This window comes from Falco peregrinus, chromosome 4 (genome assembly GCF_023634155.1).
Source record: "Falco peregrinus isolate bFalPer1 chromosome 4, bFalPer1.pri, whole genome shotgun sequence".
NCBI lineage: Eukaryota > Metazoa > Chordata > Aves > Falconiformes > Falconidae > Falco > Falco peregrinus.
In genome coordinates, this window is record NC_073724.1 from 32,982,523 (window position 1) to 33,001,462 (window position 18,940).

General features: G+C 45.2%; 2 protein-coding genes across 9 annotated transcripts in view; one reads left to right on the forward strand and one right to left on the reverse strand.

Moving 5' to 3' along the window:
- Positions 1–743: 743 nt before the first annotated feature.
- PRDX4 (peroxiredoxin 4) lies at positions 744–10,456 on the forward strand. Of its 2 annotated transcripts, XM_055803220.1 has the most exons (8): positions 744–1,287; positions 3,815–3,932; positions 4,941–5,057; positions 6,205–6,327; positions 6,985–7,115; positions 8,716–8,750; positions 9,936–9,982; positions 10,327–10,456. In XM_055803220.1, the coding sequence occupies exons 1-8, from the start codon at positions 759–761 to the stop codon at positions 10,328–10,330; spliced, it is 1,104 nt and encodes a 367-aa protein (XP_055659195.1). In that variant the 5' UTR covers positions 744–758; the 3' UTR covers positions 10,331–10,456. The 2 variants fall into 2 exon arrangements, with proteins under 2 accessions (XP_055659195.1, XP_055659194.1); XM_055803219.1 differs by lacking the exon at positions 9,936–9,982.
- Positions 10,457–15,917: 5,461 nt separating this feature from the next.
- Positions 15,918–18,940, reverse strand: part of ACOT9 (acyl-CoA thioesterase 9) — a 28,949-nt gene continuing 25,926 nt past the window's right edge. For all 7 annotated transcript variants that reach the window (XM_005231902.4, XM_027778930.2, XM_055803216.1 and 4 more), the window contains one exon: positions 15,918–18,735. In XM_005231902.4, coding sequence (XP_005231959.2) covers positions 18,677–18,735 — 59 coding nt within the window. In that variant the 3' untranslated portion in view covers positions 15,918–18,676. The remainder of the gene's footprint in view (positions 18,736–18,940) is intronic.

Here is an 18,940-nt window from a genome sequence, read left to right on the forward strand (position 1 = left end):
AAGACATCTAGGCTACAAAGATGATCAGAAGGCTGGAACCCCTCTCCTGTGAGGACAGGCTGAGAGTTGGGATGTTCAGCCTGGAGAAGAGAAGGCTCTGGGGAGACCTTACTGCAGCCTTCCAGTATTTAGAGGGGGTTTATAAGAAAGATGGGGGCAGAATTTTTAGTAGGGCCCACTGCAATAGGGCAAGGGGTAATGGTTTTAAACTACAAGAAGGCAGATTCAGACTGGATATAAGGAAGAAATTGTTTATGACGATGGTGATGAAACACTGGAACCAGTTGCCCAGAGAGGTGTTAGATGCCCCATCCCTGCAAATGTTCGGGGTCAGGTTGGATGGGGCTCTTGGGCAACCGATCCAGTTGAAGATGTCCCTGCTCATTTCAGGGGGGTTAGGCTAGATGACCTTTGATGGTCCCTTCCAACCCAAACTATCCTATGATTCTATGAATTAAAAGGCACTTAGTAGTCTCATTCCCATTTAACCACACTCTTCACGCCGCCACCACGTGCAGCCCATTCACAAATCGCTGCCCAGCTGGCAGCAATTAAAGATTTCAGACCTAGGGCAGGGCTTTTTTTCACATTGCACGTATTCCTTGGGCCGGAACGTGCAAGCTGCACTTGGCAGAGATCGGTATGACCGCCAGTGATGAAATACCCACCGAACCCACATCGCCACAGATAAGAGAGGCACCAGACAGCAAATCTCAGGCATCGCTAGTTTCCTTCTGCAATCACACACCCTGGACGACATGCACGCTCTCTCCGCGCACGCGTGTATTTTTATTTTCCCTGGTTCTCCAGGGAAACAGACGACACAGACACCATCACCGCTCCCCCTGGGGCTCAGGCACGACCCCGGGCCCCGGCGGCACTGCCCGGTCCGGCGGCGAGCGGGCTCCGGGGGCGCCTGTGCCGGCCGGGGCAGCGCGGCGTGCCCGGGCTCGCGCCTCCCCTCACGCGGCCGCCGCGGGGCGCCTGTGCGCGGGGCCCGCCCGGCTCCTCCCTCGCGCCGCGGCGGGGACGTGCACGCTCGGCGGGTCATGGAGGCGGCGCGGCGGCAGCTGCGGGCGGGCGGCGGGGCGCGGGGCCGGCGCGGCGCGGTGCTGCTGCTGCTGCTGGCGGCGGCGGCGGCGCTGGCAGACGAGGCGGAGGAGCCGCGCACGGCACGGCAGCGGGAAGGCGAGCGGTGCCATTACTACGCCGGGGGTCAGGTCTACCCCGGCGAGGCGGCTCGCGTGCCCGTCTCCGACCACTCGCTTCACCTCAGCCAGGCCAAGAGTAGGTGCCGGGCGGGGCTGGGGCGGCCGAGGGAGGGGGCAGCGCAGGGCCGGCGGGACGGGGGTCCCGGGCGGGCGCCCTTTGCCGCGGGGAGCGGGGCGGCGTGGCGCGGCGCCGTTAGCGGCCGCGGCGGGCAGCGCCACGTCAGGCGGAGCGCGGCGGCCCTCTGCGCCGCGCGGGGCGGGACGGCGGCCGCCCGGTGCCCCCCGCCGCGGGCAGGGGCCGCCCCGGTGCCCGCTGCAGCAGGAGCAGTGCGGCGGGGTTGCGGCCCTCCCTTCCCTCCTGGCACCCGCGGGGATCCCGCGGCTGTGTGAGGCTTTTCCCGGGGGCGGGGGGGTCCTTTCCCAGCCGGCGGCCTGAGGGCGCTGCCCGCCGCCTGCACCGAGAGCCGCCCCCGGCCCTGCGCGGCCCCCGCGGGGTGACCGCGGCGGGTGTCCCTTCCCCGCGGCGGGTGTCCCTTCCCCGCGGCGGGTGTCCCTTCCCCGCGGCGGCCTGCGCGCTGTCGGCTCGGGGCGGCCAGGCCCACCGCCCCGCCCAGGCCTGCGCTGCGCTGCGGGGGCAGCGAGGGTGGCCTTGCACTGGCGCTTGGCAAGGTCGGTGGTTCCGGATCCCGCGAGTGAGCTGAGGGAAACGCATGAAACCATCTACAAAAGCGTTTCGCTCTCACGCTGCGCTGAGCAGTACCGGAGGGTCACCTCTCGTAACGCTTGCGGGTTGTGACTGGCCTTGGTCTGTCACTTGCTTTTGTGCCTTCGCTCTCTTGTGATTTAAATGCTTTGTGGCAGACCTAGATGCAAACGCCTTGAATTGAGCCGCAGGGAGGTGTTCGGGGCAGCTGTTCAGCTGCTCAGATGCTCTCCAAAAGCCCCGTTCTGCAGAACAGAGGACAGAGAGAAGTCGTGTAGAAACGATCTTTGCTGTCAGAGTTTGCAGCTTTACACCCTTTTCCTCCACCAAGCCAGGGCATAACTTCCGTTTTAAACGTTTGCAAACAGATGCTGCAAAAGAGCCATGGCAAACCAGCCAAGCATTTTGTAACTGACACTGTTTGGTTTTGCCTCCCTTTATAATTTATTACAGCATTTCAGACAAGTGGTTTTAACCCCCCCAAAATCATCTTAATTTAGAAAGGGGTCAGGTTATGGTGTATTTTATTTAATTTCTTTTCCTTCTCACTCCTGATCTGAAGGTCAGTTGAAGAGAATGCTTTGCTGCAAAGACATTAGGTTTGGGGTGTCACTGCTTTGTAAAAAGCAACAAATTTGAGACATTTTTTGAGAGCATGAAATAACTTGAAGATTAATCCTTGCTTTCACTTGAAAATAGTCCCATGCCTGCAAAGACTCAATTAAAAAACTAATAATAATTAGAAGCCCGGGGCTTGAAATTGGATCGGAAGGAATTCTGCAGAAGACTCGGGAGGAAGAAGAGATTTCTTCAAGAAATGTAAACTAAAATTGTCAGTCACATCTACTGTCTCGACTCTCTGTACTTGCATTGCTGTATCCCTTGCAGGTTATAATCAAATGAAACCAGAGATGGCTGCCTTCCCGTTCGCGGGCGTGATCTCTAATGGTTTGGGCCATTTTTTGCAGCCATTGTTATACGTTCTCACTAACTGTATTTGTATTCTACAGCTGTGGGTTGTCCTAAAAAGGAAAGCCAAACACAGTCATCATCCAGACAATTAAAATGCCATATATTTTTATAAGAAGCATTTCCCTAATTTCCTGAAGCTCTCTGTCAAGGTCCTTGACATCACAAGCGTATTCAGCTCACTTTGTATCTCCAGCATACCTTGCCCTGTCTCAGAATTCACGTCACTATGAAAACAGTATCTGGCAGAATCATTTTTAATATTTAATATTCAAGGTTAATCCCTTTTGGTAGGAATAGTAAATACATTTCATGCATTTAAATTGGATTTTTGTTTTTAAACACAACTATCTTCAAGTTACAATTTACTCAGGAGTTGTAATTTATTAAATATACGCTGCATTTTTAGGCATTTGTCTCTAAACATGTTGCAGCATGTATTTTTTGTGGACTTGAATTCCAAGTAATTTTTTATGGCTAAAGAGTAACAATACGAATTTGAACCATCTTACAGTTCTGGTTCACAACAGCTGTTCATAACAAAATAGTGAGGGTTCCTGAAATCTTAAACAGCTTTCCATTCAGTCTTAACAGATGTTCTGCCATGAGCTGGTGGTGCACACATGGTTTGTTCAGTGTGCCCAGATAAGGTTTGTGTGGCCTTGATTATCAGTGATTCACGGGGTTCATGTGTAAGCACAAGTTGGTCAACTTATTTACTTTCCATGTGTACTGAAACCTGCATTTCTTCATCGTTCTGTAATCTCTGTTTAAAGTGGTAAGGAAGTTTCATTTTGTCATTGTGTACAGGAGGTTGTTGTCGAGCAAAAGGAGGACCAGTTGTCCTTGCACACAAGCTAGCTAATGAACAGCTTTGTTTGAACGCGCGCTTTGTATTCTGACTTTTAATTGAACGTTCTTAATGTTTCAGTCTCCAAGCCAGCGCCTTACTGGGAAGGAACGGCAGTCATTAATGGAGAGTTTAAAGAGCTGAAGCTGACTGATTATGAAGGAAAATATCTTGTCTTCTTCTTCTATCCTCTTGACTTGTAAGTAAGACCACTGTAGACACAGCAAGACTGAGCACAGCTACGCTAGACTTTCATTAATTTTTCTCCTTTTTTTGAGGTCTTGTTTTTTTGTTTGGCAAGGGTTTGGGGGAGAAGAATGGAGTGACAGAAGAAAATACATTCGTTGCCTTTGGGTTTTCATCAGGCATTGACAAAATTGTAACATAATCTTTGTCCTAATAAGCTTGTCCGCTCATTTAGTGTCTTCCTACAAAAAAATAAGTTTCAGTCTGTAGTACCCAATCAGGCAACCTTTACATTCTGTATCATGCTGTAAATCACTGCTGCAAATAGGAGACAACATCCCATCTAGATTTTCTAAAGTGTATGCAGTGTATCTAAGAGATGGCATTTTCCCTTTAAGCTTGTCCCATAACATCCGAAGTACACTTAACATTACCCTCTTCTATTGAGAATGCAGTAACTTCACTGGTTGAGTGAAAACATCCCTGCTTTCTACCAGAGAATCCCATTCTTCCCCACAAAAGGAAGAAAAGAGGACAGAGATGCATAACTACCTTGATGTTATAAAGGAAATAACGTGGCTCTTGGCCCTTAGCTTCAAGGCCCTAGAAATTGTCATTTTTATTTCTTCTGTAGTGGAAAAAGTTCAAATTAAAATGGTTAAAACTTGCAGACATGCACGATAACAACAAATTATAGTATGTTCCTCTGAAAAAAAATTGTTCATTGTGCTTAGATTTGGCCAGTTAATATTCATAAAGTCTAAAAGTAACTAAAAACACTTGAATCCAGGTTGTAAGCTAACTGCAAGTTTACAATCTTCTTCAGTAATAAATCATTTGTAACTAAGCTAAGAGTCTGAGGCTGGAAGATTTGTCAGGCAGCATTTTGGTTAAATGCTTGAAGAAGCAATAGAAATGAAGGAAAAGCTGGAATAGTTTTAAATCTACCATTTCAAGATAAACAGAGAACTTACTGGCTGTTTCATGCAATTTTTGCTTTATCTTGTCTTAAATTGTCTAGTACATTTGTATGTCCAACTGAGATAATCGCCTTCAGTGACAGAATTGAAGAATTCAGAGCAATAAATACTGAGGTGGTAGCATGTTCTGTGGATTCAAAGTTCACTCACTTAGCATGGTATGTATCTTATCATTGTTTTCCACTAGAAATTATTCATGGGTCCATGTTAGCTGAAGAAGGGTATCCCCAGATTGTTAGCCTATGTAGGTGTATTATAGTGTGTAAAATTTGATGCTGCTGATACAAATGTTTAAAATTTGTCAGTGATGACAGTTTTTAATTCTAGTGCATGCAAATACCTTTATCTTTGAAGCTTGTCCCGGTTTCAGCTGGGATAGAGTTGATTTTCTTCTTAGTAGTTAATACAGTGCTGTATTTTGGCTATGACGTGAGAACAATGTTGATAGGACACTGATGTTTTTAGTTGTTGCTGGGTGATGTTTATACTAAATCAAGGATTTTTCTGTTCCTTGGGCCCTGCCAACAAGTGGGCTGGAGGGGCATGGGAAATTGGGAGGGGACACAGCCAGGGCAGGTGACCCAAGCTAGCCAAAATTTGAATACATGCTGAATGTATAAACTGGGGGAAGAAGAAGGAAGAGGGGGATGTTCAGCATTATGGCGTTTGTCTTCCCGAGTAACCGTTATGTGTGATGGAGCCCGGCTTTCCTGGCCATGGCTGAACACCTGCCTGCCCATGGGAAGTGGTGAATGAATTCCTGGTTTTGCTTTGCTTGCATGCACGGCTTTTGCTTTACCTACTAAGTTGTTCTTACCTCAACCCTAGAGTTTTACATTCCTTTCTGATTCTCCTCCCCATCCCTCTGGGTCAGGGGGAGTGAGCAAGCGGCTGTGGGGGGCTTGGTTGCGGCTGGCGTTAAACCATGACAATGTATTGCTTGAAATGTATCATGTCTCAGTCCAAAAAAAATACTATAAATAAAAGAAAGGAAAAAAAAAAGGCAATGAGGATGCAGATATCTATAAATGCATCACACTGTCCTAATTCATGACCACATTGGTATAAAGCAAATATGACTGATAAGAAAGAGGTCATTATTAATAGACATGGCCAAAAACTGCAAAAGATCTACTGAACATTTTGCTTGAACCATAAACAGTACTCATCTCTGTTGTGTGCAGAACAAAAAAAAAGTCACTTCCACTAAATCCTTCTGACTGTAATGTTCTAGCTTGTGATTTCTCACTTTGTGCAGGGAATATACAGATATCCTCATAAAGATTTATCTCATTTCTTTCAAAGGATTAATACTCCTCGAAAACAAGGAGGACTCGGACCTATAAGGATTCCACTTCTTTCAGATTTGACACACCAAATTTCAAAGGATTATGGAGTATATCTGGAAGATCAAGGGCATACACTTAGGTATTTCCCTTGGTTACAGTGCTTTTTTTTTTTTTTTTTTGCAGGGATAGTACTTACTGCTTTATATCTAAAGAAGCATTTGAAATTTTTCTTTGAGAACAGATTTTACTTGAGGATTCATGCCGAGAGACAAAATAAATATTGAAGAACACACACACCAAAAAAAAAAGGCATAATGAATCAGAAGAGGGGTTGAAGTTAATGTCCTGTTTAACGGCAGTCAGCAGCAGATACCTAGGGCAGGGAAAACATGCAGAATTCCCCAGAACTGCAGTCACTTGGGGGGACCCCAGGTCCAAGTGGAGTCAAGACTACAGTTAACAAATGTCCTCAAGATACACTTCAAAAACTTGATTAGTTGCTTTTCGGATCCCAGTAACATCGTAGCATCTGCAACATCCCCTAGCAGGGCCTATCAAAGCTCAGTTTTATGTTCTGCAGGAAAGTATCCTTTTTTTGGTTTTACCTTGCCCTCGGCTCACGTCATCTGATACCCTAGGTAAAGAATAGTAGTGTACTGGTGTTCTGAGGTGGTGGGTATTGTATGGTGTTTGCAGAGATCAAATTCCTCCCATCCAGCAGACATAAGATAGTGCATAAACACAGCACTGTAATTAGTTCTGCTTTCTAACGCACATCAAAAAAATGTTTTCACAGAGGCCTTTTCATTGTTGACGATAAGAGAATCCTTCGGCAGATAACAATGAATGACCTTCCTGTTGGGAGATCGGTGGATGAAACGCTTCGTTTAGTACAAGCATTCCAGTACACAGACAAACGTGGAGAAGGTGCTGTCTTAAATACTTTCATGTTAAAGATTGTTTTCTTTAGACTGAAAGCTGTATTTGTAGCTTTTTGGAAGAAAGGTACTCCATAGCATTAGAGACTAGCCTTATGCAACAAATGAAGTGGTTTGATTGCCCTGCAACATGATTCTTTGGTCCCAGTACCTCCATAGGTTGTTTCTAGAATACTAATTAACATTTTGCTTCGCATCCATGAGAACGCAGAGCATAAAGCGTTCCTTAGTCTGAAGTAAGGCATTACATACACCATCTGTCACAAGCATAAATCTGTACAAAATACGGGGCCATGAAGAATCAGGACCAGTATTACAGTACTTTTTGTCATACTAAAATAATCGAGATGCAGGCCGTCCTTGTCCTGTGTCATTCGCTGAGGATCTGTGACAAGTAAGTGACGTGAGCAGGCTTTGTGTCAAGAATGTATAGTGCTACTGTGAAAGTTAGACCGCCGTGACTTGTATGCTCTTCACAAGTATTAAGTGATCATCTTCCCCGAGACAAAGAAGCCTGAGATCATTACTTTGTCTCCAGAATTCATATTCCCGCAGTTCAAACATGGGGTGAATTTTTCACGTTTCTTTCAATGTGTTTAAGTACACACATGCATTTATTTAAAGGTTTGTTTAACTGTTAATACACATGCTCAGCAGCTTAACTTCCATTTCAACTCAATTTCACCTGGCATTTGAAAGTACCTTTAGCTGAAGGTACAAGGCATTATGCTTTGCTGTACAGGGAAATGCTGACAGTAAGGAAGTTTAGCCTCGTTTAGTTACAAAGCTGCCTGACAGAATACTGATCTGCAGTGTTTCCAGAGTACCACGTTTTTTCCAGCTTTTGTGTGAATGCTGAGGAGAGCCTCCTTAGATGCCTTATTGGATTCTTTGCACAGAGTAGGAAAAGTAGTTCTCCACAATTCCTAATGGCCTTTGTGGCATTTTGTCTGACAGCATGCCTTAAAGCAGCGTAATATGGCATAACTCATGGGGCTAAAGTGTCAGGAGAGCTCTGATCAGCTCAGAGTTGCGCTCCAGAATGTGAAACTGTACAGGTGGTCACAGGGCTCTCAGCCATACTGCACGTTAACCACATGCTCTAATCCCTTAACTCCTGAGCAAGGCTTCACATAAAATCTCTCAGTCTCTTGTGGAATCTTTGATTTCTTTGCTAAAAAATCTCCCCTGGAGTTGGTTTTAAAGAAAGGTAGGTAGGTCTCTGTGTATTCACCTGAATTTCATTATGAAACTCTTGTGTCTACTAGAATAGGTGTTCATTCTCAGGTACTGCTTTGCCCGTACTTTGTCTAGTAGGGCATGAGAATTAAACCAAGACGTAGACGTCCATCCAGAGATAACGCAATTTCCGGTTAACAGAAGTGGTAGATGGTATCAGGTATAAACTGTTAGGACACCATCCCATGTATAAAGAAAACCGCATATTTAATAGTTGCAGGTTTTTATATGTGACAATTGTGTGCTGTTTACTTCAAGTTCAGAAAGAGAATATTAAATGCACAAAAGTAAGTGTGTGTAAAAATACTTTTACTAACTTTGTCCTTTTATTTTTTTTTTTTCCTTCCCAGTTTGCCCTGCTGGTTGGAAACCTGGCAGTGAAACAGTAAGTCACTGTTTATATTTACATGCATGTACCACTAAAACCACTCATTTCCACTAAAGTCAAATCCAAATTTCTGCAACTTTCGTGGAGATGATAAGAGTATGTTACAGGTAACAGCTTTCAGATTACTACTGATTTCATTAGAAGCTCATTTCCCTCACACTAGATATATTCCAGTTGTTTCAGATTCCCTGTGTTTGAACAAAACTTCTGAGCAGCAATGAGTTTGTGATCCAAGAACTTTTTTTGCTGTTAACACCTGATGAGAGGAAGTAGGACAGACTCACATTTCCAATCTTCTTGGTTATTTGTCCATATAAGTTCTTCGTTCTGTTGAGTCTTACTGTGGATCCTAGGCAACACCCACAATACCAGATACAGGTTCCCAGGCTGCTGTAGTATCTGACAGAGCTGGCGTGCCACTGTCAGAACTCCAGCAGAGCGCACTGCTTTGCTGCGCAATAGCTCTTCCTCCTTTGTTACTGCCTACGTGTGCCTACAAGCAGAAGAGCTAGGGTTCAGATAAACACCCATTGAACTTGTTGGTGTTCTCTGGCTGGGATGACGCCTCAGCAGAATAGTGAAACTTTCACTAGAGGTCTGAGCTGCCTAGTTCAGATGAGATCATTCTCATCTATTTGAGCATGTGGCTTTCTTCTGAACCATCTGGTGATGACAGAGCGTTGTTGTTTAAGAGCTGTCTCAACAAAAAGCAGGGCCCAGCGGCCTCTAAGCAGAGTAGTGTGCATTATAATTGATAGTAAGAACAGTGGAATGTTAAACTGTGTTTCTTTGCCGGATGTGAAAATTTATCAGGATGTCTGGAGGCTAGGAATCGCCTCTTTCAAGCTAGCAGAGGAGTGTCTTAGTGGGGGAAGCTGGCTATTAAGACTAAAATGAGAGAGGGCTGGCTGGCCTAACAGACATATTTTGGCACGTAAAAGTTCTGTCCTCCATAACCATGGAACACCTAAATAGTATGACAATAACACACTTTCTAAAAAAGAGTCTTATCCTGCTGAGATTAACAGCTCCAGTACTACCAGTTCAAAAATCTAAAACAATACATAAGCATTCTTTTTCTCCTCTGTGCAAAAGATGCAGATAATTTAAGTAGCAGTGTCGTCCAGAAAGCCTTTCTCAAAAGATGTAGCCATGCCTTCTAAATGTTTTTGATTTAATTAGATCAAACCAGAGGAAGCCATGAGAGTGTGGTGGCCAAGGGAAGAACTGTAAGTAAATTCTAAGACTTTTGATTACGGACATTAATTTATTAAAACACCTTGACTTTGGGGCAAGCAACATAGACTTACGTGCTCCCAGCTGTATAAATTCTTCCATTGGTAGGCTGCACTCTCTCTTCCCCCAGTCAGTTAAATCTTTCTGCTACTGCTGTTAGGTGCCTTTAGAGGTAAACAGTAATCTAGTATCAACTGATAAATGACTCTTCAGTGTAGCTTATGGGCTGGCCTTAGCATCACGTTATGAAATACTGTGCTGTTCTGGTTTTATCGTTTGTTGTGTTTGTGCGGTTTTGGGGGTTTTGACTAATATTTTCATTTTCTTTCTTGCACAGATAATTCCAGATCCAGCTGGAAAACTGAAGTATTTTGATAAACTAAACTGAGGCTCATTTCCGTTGAATTCTATAGGTCACATTCACTTTCATTTTTGCCAATAAAATTTCATTAATTTTGTTACTTTAATGAGTTTGACTAATATGTAACTGCAATAGACCATAAAATGTCTGGTTGCTTAAACAGGAGTCTAACCAGTGTGAAGTATGGGTACCTCATTAGTTATCAGAGAATATTCTTAGGAAATAAGTTGTCCCTGTCAGTCTTGTTCAGATGCTTAGTTTTCCCAAAATTTACTTTTCTTAGCATCTCAGGCTGAGATTCATGACTTTTGCAGTTGGTAGATTACTTAATTTCTGCAAAAACCTTGCCCGCTTGGTCCCGTTCTAAGAGCTACAGCTAGAGAAGAGCCACTTGGTTATGGTATGGTCGTGTGTAGTCCAGAGGTAAGAGCAGCTAACGCGAAAACCAGAAATAAGTTACAGTTGCTGAATTAAATTTCCAGTCTGTCCAAAGCTGGAAAACATTTTAAGCTACTAAGAACATACCCTATGCTACATAATCAGTACAGCTGCACTGAAAAAAATACAGCTATGCCAGTTCATGTGATTCCGGAGCTGAACCAGTAATTTTTTCCATACTTGTATTTGTAGCATGTATGCTGATAAGATCGATCCCTTTTGCACAGTCTGAATTTTTTCTTTGGCCCTACACTGTTAACAGGTGTACATAGCGGTTAGCATCTTGTGCTGATCCACTCGTTGCCTGTGGCTCCTAGTTTGAAGGGAGTAACTGTAGTCTTTCCCAAGATTAGTATTGACGTATCCAGTGATCATCAGGACTTCTTGTGGTTTGTGTACGTGGATTTCTTCTTTCGAGGGAAAACATGACACAAGACACACCTAATAGTTGGGAACCCTTTCCTAAGAATGGCTTTTCTTGCTGCTTCCCACCTCTCCTTTATAACGTGGTGGCCTAGGGTCCGTACAAGTGGAAAAACAGCACCTGAAGTCAGTCAGCTCTTTGCCAGGGTCATCCTTGCAAAGGCCTCAGAGAAGGCTTCCCCCCTGCTCCAGTCCAGCACCACTACATGATTACTCTTGGTTGGACCCCACGCTCCCGAGAACTCACTTCCCCTACCCGCCACCTGCCCCGACCATACAGTTCCCTTCCCTATACACAGGCACTTCAGTACAGTTCTGCAGAACTAGACGAGCAGTTGCATTTTCACCATGACGTTACCCGATTCTGTAGGCTTTGGCGAGTATGGAGCATCTTTCCAGATTAGTCACTGCAGACAGAAAGCAGAAGCAGCTGCTTGACTTTTGCTTCAGCTCTTACACAAATCCCACCAAAGTGTGTGCCTAGGGCAGAGGGCACCGTGCCCCAGCCTCCCCATCCCTGCGAGGCTGGGGAAAGAGGAGTTGCTGATCCCATCCGGAGGGTAACGGAGGCACAGCGGGGCCGGTGCCAAAGGCTGGCGCTGTGCTGCTCCAGCCCGCGTGATCGCAAAAACCGGAGGGCAGCATGCAGGGAGGCAGTTTCTCACGTTACTAGGCTGTAAATCAGCTGCTTGAATTTTACTTGGGATTTTCTTTAGAGCCTTTTAGCATCCCTGAAACACCAAAACCAACACAGAGAATGTTTAAATAACTCCGAGGGACCGCAGTGTAACAAATGCAGGCTAGCTGTTACACGGCTGTCCATAGGCAGCCCAGGGCACAGAACAAGCCTAACGCTGTGCCTGGCTTAGAAACGGCGCTTGCGCCCTGTGCAGAGGCTTTGCCAGCCTCTCCAGCCAGGTGGCCCTTGTTCACGCCCAGCACCCTCCCAGCAGCAAAACCCTCGGTGGCCCTAAGCCAGCAAACGGGATGTTACAGGGACAGAGAGGTGCGACAACCCACGTGTTGGACACGTGCTGCCCAGCCCACGGCTCCTTGCAGAGCCAGGCGAGCCGCGAGTTGCCGCAACAAAACCACGGGTTGTATCGCTGCCGCACAGACGGCAGCGAGAGCATCAAGCAAAAGCAGATGACAATAGCTTGGACAAACCCTGAGCCGAGAAAAGAAAGGAAGGCTGAGAACCCTTAGTGACTGAAGAAAACTGAGGCCACCTGCACTCTGAACATTGCACAGTTAGGTCCACAGCAGTGTAGCTGCACCGAATTTGAAATCCCCCGGCCCTCTAAACACGTGCAGTAAAGAATGGGCTAAGGCATTATTTTTTTAAAAAAGCAGTTCAATGGAGATAAAAAAAGTCTTGGGGAAATAATCCTTAAGCAGAGACCTAAGTCACCATGTGACATTACATATTTGAAACAAAGGATTATTTATATGGGAAAAGAGAACGGGGTTTTACAGAGATTTGGATATGCTGGTGGGGAAGTTGAGGAAGGAAAAGACTGCAAAAAATAAAAAAAGATTAAAAATGCTCGTGTTTGAGGGGGTACACGTGAGAGTTGACAGAGGGGCAGAGCGGAAACAAAGGCAGATCCTCGGTTACACACTGCCTCCAGGAAAAAGGGAAACCAAAGGAGGGAAGTTGACATCACTGAATGAAAGAATAATATTGGAAATTGGGGGGGGGTGGGGGGTGCAACACGACACACTGAAGTCTGTGAGTTTAGGATTGTTAGGATTTGCAGAAGTGCAAAACAAATGGCAAGCTGACGATTTTGCTTATTGTTGCCCACTAAAGCTACTGTGCATCTCTTGCTCTGCTGCTGAAAACTGAAAACCCATGTACCATTTAATAGCATCAGCCTATTTTTGTACTACCCTCCATCATACACCAGCTTGAGGAGCAGCTCCAACCAGTACAGAGCTTCCTTGGCTGGTTGTGCCCCCCAGTCAGGGGAAAAGTCAAGCAAGGAGTGAGAGAAAGCAGGACTAGAAGTTAACAGAACGTGAACAGAGCAAAGGCGGCTCTTGAAAGAATAAGGCCCTATTCTGAAATGGCATTTCCTGGAAGAAGCATGTTCTTTGACCTTCACATGCATACTACATATACACCTGATAAACGCAATGAAATCGTAATGAATTGATAACGTAACTCTGAGGATGATGCTGCAATAGCTATTTCTGAAGCTCAGGTGGCTGTTTAATTATTTGTATTATATGATCAGCATGTGGAGAGTTTGAGATCTTCCAGCAAAACCACCAAGAAAAAATTAACTTCAAAACCAGAGTTTAGTAGTACCGGTATCTCAGACAGGATTATCCAGCAGGCAGAGGAATTTAAAGGTTTGCTTTGCCCTTTTGTGTTTGCATTAACAAACCGCCGCAATCATCCTTCTAGTTCTGGTCCCAAAGTCTGCCTCTCGTATTAAGCACATATGAAATATTTCTGAGCTGAAAGACGGTTACTGGGAGACTAACCAACACTTCAGTACTTCACTATCACATACGGTCTGCAGTTGACAAAGATAAAATACAGGTGGCTTCAGGTAAACAGCTGAAGTTGATTCTGACTCCTTAGCGATAACAAAAACACTAAGGTGGTACAGAAACCCGCCGCTCTTCCAGATGCACATCTCTGGCTCTTGCCTAGTTCTAGGATTAGGGGTTGACATGGCCTCATTGACGTACCGGGGAATGTGTTATGCACAGGTGTAAAAGCAAAATCTTCAGATAAGCACAAGCAGTACAAAAATTAAAACCCTAACTATTTTTTAGGCAATAAATAGAAATGACATCATCTTCTGCAAAACAGATGATCCACCAGCAAATCACACTGTGCTAGACATCCGTAGCACTGCTTGAAATATGACCCTTTCAAATGTCGGTGCAGAGAGCTGAGCCCAAGAACCTGATTTCCAGCTGCTGGTTTGGAAACGCTGACTCGCACCAGGGCAGCCTCAAATGAATTCAGACAGAGCGGGCAGCGCGCTCCGCAGCGCTCTCTCACAAAACCGTAACCAAACAAATGCCAGTGGCCTGTCCTTCCAGTACTCTTCACCTGAGGTCTGAAACAGTGGAAGAAGTAAATCTCACACAGCTCTGCTTCCTAAACCCTGGGATGTATTCACAGGCCTCGCTTGGAAGCGCGTGAAACGCAGATGCATGGAGCTGCCATCGTGAACTCGTCTTTTCAACAGAAAAAGCAAAGAGCTCCTGCAAACCCAAGTCGTGGTTAGTGATGAGACGCTGCCTTCAACTTCCAGTGCTGTTTTGGGCCAGCTGCTCGCACGCCTCCGCTGCTCGCTCAGCTGTGAAAAAGAAACTTCATGTGGTGGTGAGGTCTGCAGCTGAAACCCACCTCTCCAAGCAGGGCAGATTTAGCTGGAGGAGGAAGTTTGAGACCTCCACCCCTTTGGGACAGGTACTCCGGCAAGCCACTCGCTGAATGAGGCCTGCAGATGCTGCCCCACCACCCCCAGGTGCTCTGAGAAACTTCTGCTTCCCCAGGCAGCCAGCCCTGCCCCTCCCGCAGCGCAGAGCCCTGCTGCCAGCCTACTTGCGATGCATGTAAGAAGTTCACTTTTAGCAGCATTTAATTCTGGAAATGGCCCCCTCATAGGCCCCTGGCAGATGCAGAAGGCCCGGGGGACTAGTCCCTGCTGCAGGACCGCACCTGAATTTTCTGCTGAACAGCTGCCAGATAAAGCAGCGACACCGAGTAGGGACCAGAACTCGTGCCACTGTCCCGAGTGCCCCAAGCACCAGTTCCCAGAGCCCCAAGCACCAGTTCCCAGAGCCACTCTTCCCTCCTCCAGAAATCTCCCATTTCTGCTCCGCAACAAGACTATGAAAGAGTAATGAATAGCAAGGCCCAGAAGCGCCTCCAGCCTCATGGAAGGGAGCCCTGCAGCGGTGAGGATCCTCTGATGGCAGGGTAAGTGCTCCAGTGTATGTTCTATGCAAGTACTGTTGTCTGACTACACCTTCCACAAAAGGAGCCCCCAGTTTCCCTTTCATGAAAGCTGAATAATTACCCTTTTATTTTCCTGTTAGCTGGTGCTCAGCCTGTGAAGAAATCTCTCCCACAGCTAGTTACAGATGCATTCAGAGGAGGACCAGCCATAAAACAAGTCTGTCAGTGGACAAAGGCTAGACTGAACGTGCAGTACAGCCAATTCGGCGCGCAGTAGGTTCAGAGCAGGTTTCTGAAAACCCTCACGCAGTGACCCATGCTGCACCAGCTCCAGCAAGCTGCTCCCCAGAATGCTCCACACCACGACGTGGCTGCCAAGGAATTGTGTGTATTTGAAGAGCTACCAGAAGCTGTTACAGTAAGTTTGAGGAAGTAATGTTCATATTTATTTTTTTAAACACAGAAAAATAAAAAACATTTAAAACCAAACACTTTTTCAGGCTGGGCTCAGCCAGTCCTACAGAAATCTCCTGTTATATCACCACTGAGAGGGTTAGGGGAGGCAATCCAGCCACCACAGGCTTCCTCCTCAGCGTATTCCAAGACGCGGTGGGCACAGAAACATTTACTTCCCTCTACAGAGCCACTACCAATTACAGATAGGTTCACTATAAATAAAAAGATTTTCTAGCAATACCTTTAGGCTTGTGTGATAATGGTTAGTCACTTACAGCTGTGACAGGTTGGTCATTAAGTTGCAACATAAACTCCACATTAATTACCAGGTTGAAATATTTTAATTCTGAATATGAGAGCCGAGAACAATTTTCTCTCACACACAAAAGTATACAGCGATGTGCATAAATACCTTCAAAGAAAGTTACATTTAGCCCATTACCAGAGAGCATGACAACTTGGAGTTACCTTCTTGGAGTAAAAAATATGTGAGCACATATTATCTCTTTCTGTTTATTACTATATATATTTTATATCTTTTACATATGTATACATATACACACATTGTGTATGACTGTACATTCATTTCTATAACTACTGTGATTGTGGTACATGATTAAATTGCCATGAACTTTGAAAACACGCTAATTCTTCTAAGCATCTTCATTTGTGGGATTCATTTCTTCCCTGCGTCCAGAGGTTCTGACACCTTGCTCCCTACTATATTACCCCTTTTTCTCTTCTCCAATCCCTTCCCAAAGACTGGATTTAGAATTTACGACAAACTCATCTTTAAATACAGCGGAAAAGGCATGAAGAAGGAGAAACTTGGTATCCCCTTAACTTACAAGCATCATACAAAAACGACCCAGGTAGGACCACCGAGTCAATGATAAAAACCTCAGAGTCAGGAGTAACACGAAGTTCTGAAATAGAACATCCACATCCTGCCCCCCTGCTTATTTAACACCAGCAGCGATCCATGAAGTGAAGTGGGGGGAACGAGTTGGGATAGAATTTCAGTTCTTTATTTTATGGTCACTCAAGTATATTCAGCTTCCAGAAAGATTTAAAAAGGAGAAAACCAGAAAATACAATATACATATCCACAGTGTTGTAACTGTTAAAGACTGTAACATCAAACAGCTGAATCAGCACCAGAGTGTGGCTGAAGCGAGAAACTGTGTGAGAAACCCAGAGCTAACTGTCACTGCAACCTGCTCCAGACCAGGCAACACCCCTGTGCCTCCACTGGAAAGCTATCCGACTTCTAACGGCAGCCGAATCTTGGAAAGGAAAGGCTGGTGTGTAACATGCTGGTTATCACGATGCTCACCCTCCTCACGCGAACAGCAATCGGCTGTTCGGAGCCATGAACTTCACGCTATCCTAGCACCAAAGGAAGCTGGTCCCAGTTGTGATTCCCTCAAACTTTCTTACTCGGAAATAAAATTTCAACACGTTGCTTTGTTTTGTCAACAAGTCTGTGCACCTGTGCTGATTCACATAATTTGTACTTGCTGCCTCCTGATTTCAAAAGATTTGAACCATATCAGGCAAGTCAGAGTCTGCTCTCATGTATCAGAAGACATCCTCTTTCATCCATTTAACCTGCCACTGAGCCCAAATACTCCTCTCTGGGTGTCTTGATCAGGCAGGATATCAGTCTCGATATGAAGGTATCAGAGGTCCAATGTTGTGCTTATGACTAATCACCCTTACTGCTGGAAGCTGATGCCTCCCATCCACTCACCCTCCTAATCTTAAATGTTGGGCCAGATACTGGAGAATATTAAGACCTTCTCCACTACATCAGAAGCACCTCAGTACCAAGTATTTTCTTCCTGTTACTTATCCACCAGAGTTATGTCCACCAAGGTGGCCCCTCTGGTGGGGAATTACTCTGTCCTTCACAGGTAAACCTGACAACCTTTAAACCTCTGCAATGCTCGTATTTCATTACAGTCTACCAAGGAACCAGACAAATAACCCAGCTGAGGAGGCTGTTCTCTAGCTGTACACCACCACCCCAATGGGATAAAAATCCTCCCGCCATTCAGCAGCTGACTTGGGAAATGCTCAACACATTCTCTGGACCCTAGCATCAAACACAACCACTACCATTTGAGCAGCATTTATCTTTTCTGCTCCCAATCCCTAACAATCTAAAACACTCCGCTCTACAATGCCATTTCCCAGTCCCACTTAAGCTCACCAATCAGGTCTCCACTCTACAGGCCAGGAGAAATAATGCATTAAGGAACTCATGTACAGAGAGATATAGATAGATAGATAGATATGTATTAAACAAACCAAAAAAAAAAAACCCACTGCTGCAAGGACTGTCTGTACACAAACAGAATGCCAGAAGAGACTATCTGCCCACCTCATTTCATTGCAACAATCAGTTTCCTCCCAAGGGAACATGAAACTGTCCAAAACAGAAGCCCAAACCACCTTGTAAAATCCCAGCTAATGAGAAACACCTGCTTTACATTGTGCACACACTGTAACTTCTGGGCTTAGGCTGTTGCCTAGATGCATGCATCCTTGTTAAAAAAAAAAAGACAACCCTAAACCTAATTTACACAAGAAGGTAGGTCAAATGCCTTCACCTGTGTGTAACTACTTATTGCACACATTTTTCTGATAGAATTTCAATCCCGTATCAGGGAACCACAAAGGAGAGCTACTAAGGGAAAGAAGGCAGAATGTGACAAGAGAGCAAAGGCAGTTATGAGATCTCTCAAAGCAGACAAACTATCTACAGCTTAAGATTGTATTTTTCCAGCCTTTTTCCCCTAGCAGCAGCATACAAAGTAGATCTCAACAAATTCTAGTAGCAAAGAATAGAAAAATCCAAATATATGCAAATACATAAATAGCACTTAAAAGGTGGGGTTTGTTGGGGGGTTTGGGTTTGTCTTTTTTGTTTTGTTTTAGGTTTTTGGTTTTGTGCTGTGCGGGTTTTTTGTGGGGTTTTTTTTGAGTACTACAAGCACCTGTCTGTTATCCAGCCCCGGTGACAGCTCTTTCCAAGACAGCATGCTGCCACACTGCCGACACAGCCTCCAGCGCCTGTCAGATTTCTTTCATGACTGCAGCGAAGTGTCGCTTCCCATCTAAATACAACATGGATTCTGAAACAAGGTGGAGAAAAGAAAGAGAACCCCATCAGCAATGTAGAATCAATACTGAGTAACCACACAGATTGGTAAGATTCGGAAGCAATCCACACTATCAAAGCATAAATTAAACGTGGTTTATCATGAAATCCTGTTGAACTATTCAAATGCCAATAGCTCATCTATTAAAATGACCAAAGTTCCAACAGAAAGAAAGTCA

What these genes read in the sequence shown, in the direction of transcription:
- PRDX4 (XM_055803220.1), top strand. Translation starts at nt 759, where the DNA reads ATGCACGCTCTCTCCGCGCACGCGTGTATTTTTATTTTCCCTGGTTCT. An exon ending in AAGTTCACTCACTTAGCATG is followed by an intron (nt 5,058 to 6,204) that starts GTATGTATCTTA and finishes TTTCTTTCAAAG; the next exon opens with GATTAATACTCCTCGAAAAC. An exon ending in GATCAAGGGCATACACTTAG is followed by an intron (nt 6,328 to 6,984) that starts GTATTTCCCTTG and finishes ATGTTTTCACAG; the next exon opens with AGGCCTTTTCATTGTTGACG.